This window comes from Cucurbita maxima, unplaced genomic scaffold (assembly GCF_002738345.1).
Source record: "Cucurbita maxima cultivar Rimu unplaced genomic scaffold, Cmax_1.0 Cma_Scf00060, whole genome shotgun sequence".
NCBI classification, from domain to species: domain Eukaryota; kingdom Viridiplantae; phylum Streptophyta; class Magnoliopsida; order Cucurbitales; family Cucurbitaceae; genus Cucurbita; species Cucurbita maxima.
The window spans coordinates 401,093-414,314 of record NW_019272076.1 but is presented as its reverse complement, the minus strand read 5'-3'; the positions used below and the strand labels follow the sequence as shown (position 1 = coordinate 414,314).

Below are 13,222 nucleotides of genomic sequence, written 5' to 3'. Positions count from 1 at the left end.
TCCAAATTTTGTACTTGTTCACAAAATCTTTTTACTTTTATTCTATTCCATTTGCATTCCCATACTCCCTTTATTCTCTCTCTAAAAAACTTTATTCTATTCTGATGTTCGAGAATAGGAATTACTTTTTTTCGTGGGGCAAAAAGTTCCATTCAACGATTAAAATGAGTCATTTGGCAACGACCTATCGTTGCATACATGGTTAAATAGGGGTCGGTGGATACTTAAATACAAAATGTTATAATTAAAAAGTAATTTTATAAGTATTAAATAGTAAATCTTAGTTTTGTAGAAATATTCTGATATTTAGGATTATTTAAGGAATTAAATATATCTTTTTATTCGGGAGTGTTTGATAAAAAGAAACATTATTGTTGTTTTCCTTTTTACCTAATAAATTCCTAAAACAATCTAACCACCAATTAATTCTCTTTTTTTCTTATATATATATATATTAATCGAACATAAAGAATCTAACACGAATTAATTTTTATTCCAATTTATTGGTTTTTTTTTTTTTTTATCTTTTCTGAAAAATCAACTTTTATCTCCTTTTACTTCATTTCGCGGCTTTAATTATTCTCTTGGTTTTTATTTTAATTGTTTTCTATGTTTCAAAAATTTAAAAATATATATTTTTTAAAATTAGAAATAAAAATTTGAAGGGATAAATATGTTAGGCATTATTAGTTTGGAAATATAAAGAAAAAAAATATATTGAGAGAGAAATATGTTAGAAATAAAATATAAATTGATCCAATTTTAGAGAGTTAGTAAGGTTAAGAATAAAAGATATGTTAGGAAAAAAAAATCAATTAAAGAAAAATTTTATTGAGAATAAAATTAGGTTGAATAAATTTATTGGAGAGAACTTTTGTGAACCATGGAAAATATTTGATTTAACGTTGAAATATGTAAGAAGAGAGAGAAATGAAGTAAATAAAATAAACAAAAATGGAATGTTTAAAAATTTAAAAACAAAATGATTTTAAAATAAGAGGACTTTCACTTGTCTATATTTAAGGAAATTTGTAAATGGATCAATGTAGCGTGGGTGGTCGACTTCTAGCTCTTGCTTACTAGGTAGAAGACATTAATTCAAATAGATTATTTGAGGACAGATTCGTGGGTTTTACTCGTATTTGTTGTGAAATTTAAATTTAATAACTAAAATAAAAACAAGTCTGGGTGAATTGATTTCTAGCGAAAGGGGATTGAATCACGTTTATCTCAACCCATTCACTTACCCAAAAGAAATCTTAATCATGCCTCTTCTAGTAATTTGCTAGTTTAGAGACGGTTTAGAGACGATTTGGGGCAATGTTAGCCTATGACTTAACTTGGACTCGAGGTAAGAAACTCTCTGCCTGTTAACTCTTATTTTAAACGTTTCTAAAGGTTAGATATGTATTGTAACTAACACTAGACCCATTGAACTTAATTTCTCATTTTTTCTTCAAACTCAAGCTTTTGGATTTTATTAAGGGAATTAGGAGCGGAATTTAAAGATAGTGTAGAGAGAAAAATGGTTTGAAAAATCACCCGAACTCCCACAAAAATAAAAGAAAATAGTGTTAAATTTGGGGAAAATGGTCAAAGTCAACTCTCAGGGGTATTTTGGTCATTTCCACTTTCATCCCTAAACATATCTCTAAAAGTGGTTTAATTAGGGGTTAGTAAAAAAAAAAAAAAATAAATAAAAGAGAAAGAAACTGAAAAACTACTGGTCCGATTTCGGGCAAGGTTCCTTCACATAAGTTACTCAGACGCCCAAGGAGAACTATTCTAGACTCTTCGATCGTCCTAAACCATCATAAAATTGAGCAAGAACACGAGGTAAGCTTTTGAGTTTTTAGTTTCGATGTTCTTCAGACCTAGGAGATTTACGAAGAATTAGGTTCTGAAATTTCAATATGATATTGTTCGAAGAATTTGACACATTTTCAATAGAGAAAGCTGAAATTGAACTACACTAGAAGGTTCCGTCAACTTTGAGTTACTTTGTCTGTGGTTGATTACAAATTACAAGAAAATTATCTTTGTGGAGATGAATTAAAACTCTACAACTTTGGTAAAGGAACTAAGTCTAATCGAATTTGGTAGGTAAAGTTATGAAAATTCAAAGAAATTAGAAAGGTAACATGAAACTAATCCGAACCTCGAAGCGTATGAACGTAGGCGAGGGAGACAAACCAGAGGAAGACATGTGTCATAGAACGAGCGAAGGAACACATCACACAATTTGAGGGACACGTGTTAGACTCTCAGTGGTGCTGTGCAACTGACCTAACAGAAGATGCATGTGAACGAACGATTGACATGTACAATTTGTGGGCGACCAACCTGACCCGTTCGCCTGCATCTGAACCACTCTGCATTCGATTTGACCCGAAATGTTTTTCATGCTTTAGGTGAACGAATGATTAGAACATGTTCTTCATGCTTTAGGTGAACGATAGGAATGTCTCCCTAGTAAAGCATGCAGGAATCAAGTTAAGTTTAGGGTGTTGAGCTAAAGTTATTTTGAGTTGACCGAGCTCAGTACGTTTCCAGTAGATCAAGTACCATGAGATCGTGAGCGACAATTGAAGGTATATAACTTAGAAAACCTAGATGTTGGAATAGCCTTGAGGTGTTAGTCTCGAACGTCCTAGAAATGAGAGAGAAGATTTGAACCGCCTACATGACCTACGAACCTAGTAAACCTCCATAGCAAGGAAGACTTAGGAATCTTAACGGTCTTATTGGTAGTAAGAATTGTATAAGGGGAATCCTTTGAGATAATTTAAGTTACTATAGTGTGTGAGGATGGGCCTAGGTTGATGTCGCGATTCTATACCGCGGGTTCTTAGGACGAACTTGGAACCACATGGGTAGCTAACTCTACTATTACGTGTAAAAATTGCTAAAGGCTGACGCCGTAATTCTGTAAACTGGTCATGAGGAGTGACTTGGGACTATACATGTAGCTATTTAATGCAAATGTTTCTATTGTGTGTAGAAATGGATCAGGGCTAACGTTGCATTTCCATAAACCAATCTTGGAAGAGACGTGAGACTACAAATATAAAGGTGATTGTCTCTATTGCGTGTAGAAACAGGTCAAGACGGATGCCGAGATTTTACAAATTGGTCTTGGAGAGGGAGTTGGAACTATAGAGGTAGATAACTAAATATGAAAGATTCTATTGCGTATGGGTCCGAGTCAAGACTGACATTGTGAAACTAAACCTGAACCTGAAGGGAGACTTGGGACCACACAGGTAATTGACTTGTAATAGATATTCTTGGAACTTCAAGTCCTAGACAAAAGCTCTGATAGCTATATGATATGCCGAGTTTCATTGATTTAGAGAAAAGCTCGTACAAACTTACTAGGAAAGGGATGCAATGAGAGTTTACAAGTAGGTTGCTTACTGATATACTTGCTCATTTCCCCCTTCTTTTTTTAGTTGAACACAAATAGTGTTCAAGGTAGCGAAGTGCTTGGGAGCTGTGTTGTCACAGAGAGGTGTCGCTTTGAGGCATCAGTGTAGTCTGTATTTTCATGTGTTGTCATTTGTACACTTTTTGTATTTCGTACCCATTTTTCGTTTGTAAATAACTTGAACAATACCTATATTATATTTTTTTTTGGATTTTGACAAACGTCTATATTTTCGTGTTTTTGCTTTCATTTATTTACCTTTTATCTGTCTTTTTAGTTACAGTCCGAGATTCGAAGACTCAAAACGCATTTCATTGTTTTATGCATTGATTTTTGACTTGTCATAATATTGTGCAAACTTCAAAGTGATCTTTTAAACGTTGTGGTACCTTTTATATACATGCAAATCGAAGACAATATTTATCTATATGCACAGGAATTGTAGTAATTACATATTTGTGTGCATGAAAACTACATTAGAACATAAGACAATTACCTGTGTATGAGAACTATAATTATTATTTATTTGTGTGTATGAGATTTATATTGGATCATATGTTATAGCATGTTGGTAGTTACCTACCTCCAAGCATACAACTTCGTGATATGGCCTTAGTACAATTACCTATTTGTGTGCATGAGGATTGTACTTGTAATCGTTCAAGCCCACCGCTAGCAGATGCTATTTTCTTTGAGTTTTTCCTTTCGGGCTTCCCCTAAAAGTTTTTAAAATGCGTGTACAGCTAGCAAATATTTCCCTGTTTGGGCTTCCTTTCAAAGTTTTTTAAAATGTGTATGCTAGGGAGAGGTTTCAACACCTTTATAAAGAATATGGGATCTCACAACCCACTCATCTTTTCTTTTCGGGCCCAGCGTCCTTCCTGACACTCGTTTCCATCTCCAATTGATGTGGTATCTCACAATCCACCCTCTTTGGAGTCCAGTGTCTTTGCTGGCGCTTGTTCCTTTCTCCAATCGATGCGCGATTTTACAATCAACCTCCCTTCGGGGTCCAACGTCCTCACTGGCACACTGCCCAGTGTCCACCCCCCTTCAGGGCTCAACGTCCTCACTGACACACCGCTCGGTGTCCAGCGCTAATACCATTGTAACAGCCTAAGCCCACTGCTAATAGATATTGTCATCTTTGGACTTTCTCTTTTGAGCTTCCCCTCAAGGTTTTCAAAACATATATGCTAGAAGAGGTTTCCACACCCTTATAAAGAATGTTTCGTTCCTCTCTTCAATCGATGTGAGATCATCTCACAATCCACCCCTTCTTTAATACATGGTTAGTAAAGCTTTCCGTTGATTTAACGATTGATTTTAAAGGTACTGTATTTGCAACGGGTATATTTTCATTCTTCCATCAAATTCTTTCCAAATTTATGTAAACAACATCAAAGAAACGTAACCCTAAAATGTGAAAGGGGTTTACCCAAAGTATTTGGTATGCAAAGTTACCAACAATGTGCTTACTCATTTATAAAGCTACATTTGTCGAGGAATAATGGAATGATTGAATTAGAGAGTAATTTATAATATGCATATATATAATACATTTTCAATTTTCTCTCTCTTATTTTATAAAAGTTGGTAAAGCTATTCCATGGGAATCCAATCCTTGGCATCTCCCAAAGGCACCTTTTTCTTTATTTTTTTTCTTCTATTTATGTCAATCTCATGCTATCCACCTTTTTGGTTACTTTTTTTTCTTAATTTTCGTACCCTCCAAAAATTAGATTTAATTCGTTATATGCTCTCATAAATGTAAGTTTATTTTATGTTAAGAATCCCGACCCGCCATAATGGTATGATATGTCTTTGCAACTATCCTAATATGAGTTTCATGGTCTTTAACGCATTGTCATAGTCAATCAAACAGGCCTGTCTTGCCTTTACTTGGAGCATAAGAGTAGCACAAGACTTAATTGTTTTAAGAAATACTCAGTGACCCTACTATTGAGGTTAGGAAATGCAAACACATGTAACATGAATGAGACTTATCATTTAAAACTATATTCTTTTAGGTGGCTTTTCAATCCGGGTCATCGGATGTGTATTTACTACTCTACACACGGCCCATATGTGCGAATATATACCCACCAGGTTGTTCGTACATGCCCTGAGCCTCTTGCTGGTCATGCTAGTGCCTCTTGTGTGTTGTCAAGACACCTAGAAGGAATAGCTACCATTGTAGCATCATGTTAAACATGATGATCATTTTCTTTTTCATATCGTACGCGCCTATACTCATCATAAGGAAAAATATCTCAATGCATATGAACGTACATTTATGCATGAGGTCCCAAAATTTTCATGGTAAACAAATCATACACGACAATCCCGTTTTTCAATTTCATTTCATTCCATTCATAGGATAACCTTAAAACATATCTTAGGGGTTGTACATCATAAATACAAATATTTCATCGCATGTCATTTATATGGCCTAACATAATCACGTCACATAATGTCATGACATTCCATAACGTATCATAATTCATCAAGGCATAATATGACATCCATTTATATTCTAATGTTACTTGGCATATCAAGACAAATCATATAGACCATATCATATCATCAAACATAACAAACATATGACACGTGTCATCATACATAAGACAACTCTTTCAACTATGCCGATAGTAAAGCCACTTACTTGGTTGACTTAGGCTGAACTACTACCTCTTATGCTAGTTAATACTGCTCTTATGAAATTTAATTCTAATTAAGGAGTCCGACCATCATAAATTAGAATCTTTACGGGTGATTGTCTCACCTAATTTTCGGTAAAAATAATTTAAACTAATTAAACCTAATTTTGAGTAAAATAATTTAAAGACTTCAAATAATTTAAACTACATAAATTCGGCATAAAATAATTTAAAGAACTCTGGCTAAAACAAAATTAGAAAATTTTAATTTAAAAATATAAAGTTTTGACATGAAAATTAGTTTTAAAAATAAAATATTGAAAATTATGTTATAGAAGAAAGGAGAAACTTAATTTTGTTGTAAACAATTTTGGAAATGTTGTTAGAAAATGAGAAACAACAAAATAGGAACAATGAGCAATTTTTAGTTTAATTAACCCGCTAATCACAATTAAGAAACGTTGTTAAAGACAAAACACAATAATTGAATACAAAAATAATTTATTGATTTAGTTAATAGTAATGAACGAGACAATAATTGAATTAAATATTTAATAATTAATTGACATGTTAATTATTATAAAATCATTAATTTCTTTAGATAACGTGTATTTATTATATTTTTACTCAATGCTTTCCTCTAACTACTTTTTATAGATTAGAATCAAATAAATTACATATAAACAAAGTAATAAAAGAAAAGAACAAATATTTACCTATACGAAAGGCTCAAATATGATATATATGGTAAACTATAATGCAAGACTAAGACTAACATGTGTAGTTTTAGCATGGTTTGTTTGTTCGGATTCATGGGGTTTTTTTGGTTCAAACTTTTAGGATTAAACTAGTTACTCTTCTTTATTTTATTCTAATATAATTTGGGATGATTTATGTATAAGAAAGGCTCATATGTTGTAATAATAAAATAATAAAGTTTAATTAAAAAGAAAAAGAAAAAGAAAGAAAAAAAGAAGCATTTATGTCAGTTTTTGTGATGAATAAAGACAGGCTGGAAGGATCCGAGCTGAACCCCACTCACTTCGATTGTTGTATTGTGAATTATAATTATAATAATTAATTATATTATATTATATTATATTTGGTTTGGTTTGGTTTGGTTTGGTTTGGTTTGGTTTGGTTTGGTTTGGGTAACCCCCTCTGTTCTTTTCTTTTCCTTGTGGCCTCTGCTAAGCATCTTTCCCTTACTTTTGTTTTATCTTCTTTTTCCATTTTTCCTTCTCTTTTCATTTCTTTTTCTCTCACTTCCTTCTTCTTCTTCTTCTTCTTCTTCTTCTTCTTCTTCTTCTTCTTCTTTAACGATTCTCTGCTCTTCTCCCTTCTTCACTCTTTCTAACATTCAAAGTTCAACAAAAACAGAGCTTCTCTCTGTTTTTTCTAACCTATTCTCTTCCCATCATCATCATTCATCGGAATTGGATGAACCCCATTTCCTGATCAACTCTAAAATTCCCCTTTCTAATTGCAATTCCCCCAAGTTTTCTCACAATTCCAAATGCTAATCACAACATTGCAGTAGCGCCGCTTCTGGTAATCACTGAATCAAGGTTTTGTGTGTGTGTGTGTGTGTGTGTGTGTTCAAGTGGATCTCAGATTCCATGGGACTGTGTCATGGAAAGCCCATTGAAGATAACCCAAAACCCATCTCGGAAAATCTCGGTTCATCCATCCAAACTGAAACCTCCACAACCCCGACCACTTTCCCCTTCTACACCCCCAGTCCTCTGCCCAATCTCTTCAAGACCTCTTCTCCGGCCAACTCCAGCCTCTCCTCCACCCCTCTCCGCTTCTTCAAGCGTCCCTTTCCGCCGCCTTCTCCGGCCAAGCACATTCGGGCTCTCCTCGCCCGCCGCCATGGCTCCGTCAAGCCCAATGCCGCTTCTATCCCTGAAGGAAGTGAGTGCGATGTAGCCTTGGATAAGAACTTCGGCTACTCCAAGCACTTTGCCACCTACTATGACCTTGGCGACGAAGTGGGCCGCGGGCATTTTGGCTACACTTGCTCTGCCAGGGCGAAGAAGGGCTCTCTTAAAGGCCAACAAGTGGCTATCAAAATCATCCCCAAATCAAAGGTGATGATTCTACTTCTAAGTTGAGAATGTCTGTTCATCATCTTAATTATTGGATTAATGAATCTGGGTCGTTTATATTTAGGGTAATTTTATGGTGTCTCATGATTTTCTTGTGTAATGTGGGGAATTTTGAGGTTGATCTCTTATATTCTGCGAGTTTTTGCTTTAATGAAATGTTCGTGGAGCCCCCCCCACTTCTTCCATTTGCATTTAAGATGATTGTGTGTGTGCTCAACCCAATATCATGTTTCAATGAAAGTTGAATGAGAAGAAAATAATGTGCAGATGACTACAGCAATAGCTATAGAGGATGTGAGAAGAGAAGTGAAAATACTGCGAGCTCTCACTGGACATAAGAACTTGGTGCAGTGCTATGATGCATACGAAGATGACGATAATGTCTACGTTGTCATGGAGTGAGTATATATTGTGCCTACCATCTAAACCGTCTTATAAAGCAAGGGGAGAACGCTTTTTATTCATTTTCTCCACCCAACCATTTTGTTTACTATGTTTGCTCTTCAGGTTATGTGAAGGAGGCGAACTTCTCGATCGGATACTTTCGAGGTAACCTTTTATCTGTGTATATTTCTAATCCAAAGTTATAGGACGAGAGTCACTCTAGCTCCTTTGGTTCGATTATTTTTGTTGCGACATTCATCGCATTCGTTTGAACTCTTAGGGGTGGCAAGTACTCAGAAGAAGATGCAAAAGTTATAATGGTTCAGATTTTGAGTGTCGTCGCCTACTGTCACCTTCAAGGTGTGGTTCACCGCGACCTGAAGCCCGAGGTGAATGGCTAAAAGTTTTGATTATTTGCATTGAGTTTTTATTCATGGATTCTGTCATGTCTCAATAACCTTTGAACTAATTTTTGCCTCAGAATTTTCTTTTTAAGTCGAAGGAGGAGAGTTCCACTCTTAAGGCAATCGATTTCGGGCTTTCTGATTATGTTAAACCAGGTTCGAGCTCTGAATTATTGTTTATACACAACTTCTTATTTGAAGGTGGAGATTTCAGTGGAACTATTTGGTTCTTTCTGCAGATGAGAGATTAAATGACATTGTAGGAAGTGCGTATTACGTCGCTCCCGAAGTTTTACATAGATCGTATGGAACTGAGGCAGACATGTGGAGTATTGGTGTAATAGCTTACATTCTTTTGTGTGGAAGTCGACCATTTTGGGCTAGAACAGAATCGGGTATTTTTCGAGCTGTTCTAAAGGCAGATCCAAACTTTGATGAAGCCCCATGGCCTAGTTTATCAACTGATGCAATTGATTTTGTGAAGAGTCTGTTGAACAAGGACTACCGCAAGAGATTGACTGCAGCTCAGGCCTTGTGTATGTCTGTTAATATCGCTTCTCGATTTTTCATCGACTTCTTGGCGCTGTTCCAAGGTTTTTTCGTTCAATCATAGGACAAATTTATTCTATGTAGGCCATCCATGGTTAGCTGATCAACAAGATATCAAGGTGCCATTGGATACAATTACTTACAAGCTTGTCATATCTTATATTTGCTCGTCGTCACTGCGGAAATCAGCATTGGGCGTAAGTGTTATCATATTGTTTATGATTCCGAGTGGTTGTTTTTTACCATTTTACCGTGTTTGTTCACTTTTCGTCATCATGTTTCTTGTTCTTAAGATGGTGTTACATCAATTTTCCATAGGCTCTTGCAAAGACATTAAATGCTTCTCAACTAGGCTACCTTCAGAAACAATTTATGCTGCTAGGACCGAACAAAAATGGGTTCATTTCGATGCAAAACTTCAAGACGGTTGGATCTTTTCCCGATATCAAATACGAAAATAAGACTTCCAAGAACATGTTGTAATGGGTTTAAAAATTGCAGGCTTTGATCAAGAATTCAACAGAGGCAACAAAGGATTCCAGAGTTGTAGATTATGCCAACCTGGTAAAAGTTCTCTTTCCTTGAGAAGAAAGAATGAATGGTAGAAGTGTTGATTATGTTCTTGAATGGCTCTGGCAGGTTAGTTCCGTTCAGTACAGAAAATTAGATTTTGAAGAATTTTGTGCAGCTTCCATAAGTATATATCAACTCGAGGCAATGGAGAACTGGGAGCAACATGCCCGGCATGCCTACGATCTATTTGATAAGGACGGGAACCGACCGATAATGATAGAGGAACTTGCCTCGGTATGCTCTCTGTGTATTCTATGCTATTCTTGTGATTAGAGTGGCATGTTTTTTGACATGGGTTGCATTGTCCTCTCATAGGAACTCGGTCTTAGTCCATCTGTACCGATTCATGTGGTTCTCCAAGACTGGATTCAACACTCAGACGGGAAACTTAGCTTCCTGGGATTTGTGAGACTTTTACACGGTGTCTCTTCTCGCTCATTTCAAAAGGCATAAGACGATTTGGGATCGACTAACTCAGTGTTCTCCGCTCGACTTGACCGAAACGGGAAGTTGAAGGAATTGTATATGGTGGTGAATGAGAGAAGTGGTGAGGTTTTGTTGTAGGTATGCATATGCAAAGTTGTTTGTAGATTTTGGCAGTGATTGAAATAGAGGAAGATAATGTGATTTTACAAAGTTTTAGCTCAAGTTGGTCATCCAATCCTTTGTTAATGAAGTTTTAAAAGCATCCATTGTTAATTTACTCTCCACCATTATCATTCCATTGTATTGTATTGCACAATTTATGACTTGAACAGCCTTATACTGAGCCTTACTGTGGCTGAAACGATCTTACATGTCCACCGACTTTTATTGCTGGTTTAATAAGCCTCGGGTCACATGCCAAAATGATGATTTGAATGATAATGGAGGGTGAGTGTGAGCATATCTCGTAGTCGATGAGGTTAAGTCTTTTACCTTACCTCAAATGCTACAACCAAAATGCTTTGTGATACCAATTATTGGAAGCGAGATTGATCGCATTCATACACCCATGAATAGAAATGAACAAAAAGATGTAAAGATTTACGTGGTTTGGAGAAAAGAAATTCCCCTACATCCAAGTTGGTAACCAATCACTGGAGCCAAAGTGTTTACAAGTATACTTCTCACACTCTCACAATACAAATGTTCTCTTACAAAGTTTCTCCCAATTGTCTCTAGGCAAGTACAAAATGACAATGACTACACATCTCATAATTGTTAGACAAGCTTTTGTATAAGCATAGCAATATTAATGTCCATACATGAATTCATGTATAAATATGGGAAAATGTACTAATATGAGGGATGAACCAAATGAACCCGATAGGTACACGAATAATCGAAGTGAGGAATGTATGACTATTCTCAACAAAGACTTGAGTATTTGGTGGAGGTATGTATTACAAATGTTAATTTTCGAGTTTGGTCGAGAATAAGTTCTATTTGAGCCTTCAAATAAGTAACATTATAAGAAAACTCAAAACTTTAGCCATGAAAATCTTTATCCACTCTTGATTAAATGGCGTGATTTTAATTTTAATGAATGACTCTTAATAAGCTCTTCAACTTTTATGAAGGAACCAAGTTGAATTAAGGTTTATGGAACAAATATATGAAAATAGAATGACGGTAGATAGAAAACTTTGGATTATGATTATGAAAATTTAGAAAAAGAAAGTCAAGGGAGGAGGCAAACTACCCATAAATCCATTTATTTATACGGTACACGTACCCTCACAATTTATGTATAAAGATTCTTAATATCTTCCGATGACATCTCATTTTTCTTGGGGAGGTAAAAGTTATATTGAACATGGATTTAATGTACCACTCCTTCAAGAATGCAAAAGGCTACTTTGAAAAAATCTCATCAAGACTTTCTTTTGAGATAATCGAAAGAACTTACCCCTAAATTGACTCGAAAATGAAAATCTTGAATTCCTCCATCTCCCAAGTTTATTTCCCTTCGTAGTCTTCACATGAAACCCTTGAACTCTAGGAAGTGATCGGGATAGGTTTGAGTGGACGCATTTACATTTGGATGCGAATTGAATTTTTGATTGGACAAGTAGGTTAGGAACACTTTCAACTCTTGGTTTTTTTCGTAGAACGGTTGGGCAATCACTTTTGAAGGGGTAGAAACAAGTTTGAAAAGAAATGTGGACTATAATTTTCGAATTTAGAAGAAATCTGAAATAGACCCAAAATGTAATCAATTATAACTTAGACGTTGCTTCGTTCTTACTCCAAACCAATGTTCACACCATAGTTTAGAGAAGAACCCTTAGATTGATATTGAAACATCTAAAATTCCATTGAATTTCTTATGGAAATATCAAATCTCATCATGGGCTCAATGACCTTCATTTTGAATGGTAGCCATTGATCAATGTGAATATATCAACTACTCGAGCCGTCCAAATTTCTAGATTTAGGCGATGACATTTTTGTAATTAACTCAAACTTCAAGGGCATTTTTATTATTTTAAGAATTTTTCTAAACATTTATTATTATTATTATTATTATTATTATTATGTTTTTGTCATTTTCCTTCTTCAACTTCTTGAAATCGAAATTAAGGATTTTCAAAATCTGAAAAATAAAAAAAATGACTACTTACCCATTTCCTTTTCAATTTCTTTTTTAATTTTTACATGGTCATGATGTAATATTTTAAAATCCTCCGATATTAATAGAATAGACTCTAGCTGAGAAGACATGAAGAGTCGACGAACCGAGAAAATTTTTTCAATAGTTCTTACTAGATTGAAGAAACTCAATAATGCTAAGATCAGCTGAAAACATGTGGAGAGACTTGAAGTTAGTCTCATTCTACATCACTGAGTTCGTGAAGAATCAGTTGACAGAGATGTCAACCAATTGAGTGGAGGAGGATGTCTCTATCATACTTGTCTCTTTTACTTATTTTCATGTTAGATAGGTTTTTATCATTTTTATTGTGTCAATTCAACCGACTGTTCACCAAAACCATGTGTACCCTTGCTAAGGTTAAAATGCCTCAAAATATATAGGTGCGACTAGTAGTCAATTCTTCCTACCTACGTGCTATCAAAGTTACCTAAGAGTTCCAATAGTAAGTTCATTTATTATATTCATTTAATGTAAGA

The 13,222-nt window shown here is 35.1% G+C and overlaps 1 protein-coding gene across 1 annotated transcript; it reads left to right on the top strand.

Moving 5' to 3' along the window:
- The first annotated feature begins 7,706 nt into the window (after positions 1 to 7,706).
- On the top strand, positions 7,707 to 10,860 carry LOC111471887 (CDPK-related kinase 7-like). Its single transcript, XM_023117554.1, has 11 exons — positions 7,707 to 8,180; positions 8,466 to 8,596; positions 8,706 to 8,747; positions 8,863 to 8,971; positions 9,064 to 9,142; positions 9,226 to 9,522; positions 9,620 to 9,732; positions 9,854 to 9,961; positions 10,037 to 10,099; positions 10,175 to 10,342; positions 10,424 to 10,860. The coding sequence occupies exons 1-11, from the start codon at positions 7,707 to 7,709 to the stop codon at positions 10,559 to 10,561; spliced, it is 1,722 nt and encodes a 573-aa protein (XP_022973322.1). The 3' UTR covers positions 10,562 to 10,860.
- The last annotated feature ends 2,362 nt before the right edge of the window (positions 10,861 to 13,222 follow it).

Coding starts and splice junctions, on each gene's coding strand:
- LOC111471887 (XM_023117554.1), top strand. CDS start 7,707: ATGGGACTGTGTCATGGAAAGCCCATTGAAGATAACCCAAAACCCATC. Junction 9,733..9,853: donor TGCGGAAATCAGCATTGGGC/GTAAGTGTTATC, acceptor AATTTTCCATAG/GCTCTTGCAAAGACATTAAA. Junction 9,962..10,036: donor CGATGCAAAACTTCAAGACG/GTTGGATCTTTT, acceptor TAAAAATTGCAG/GCTTTGATCAAGAATTCAAC.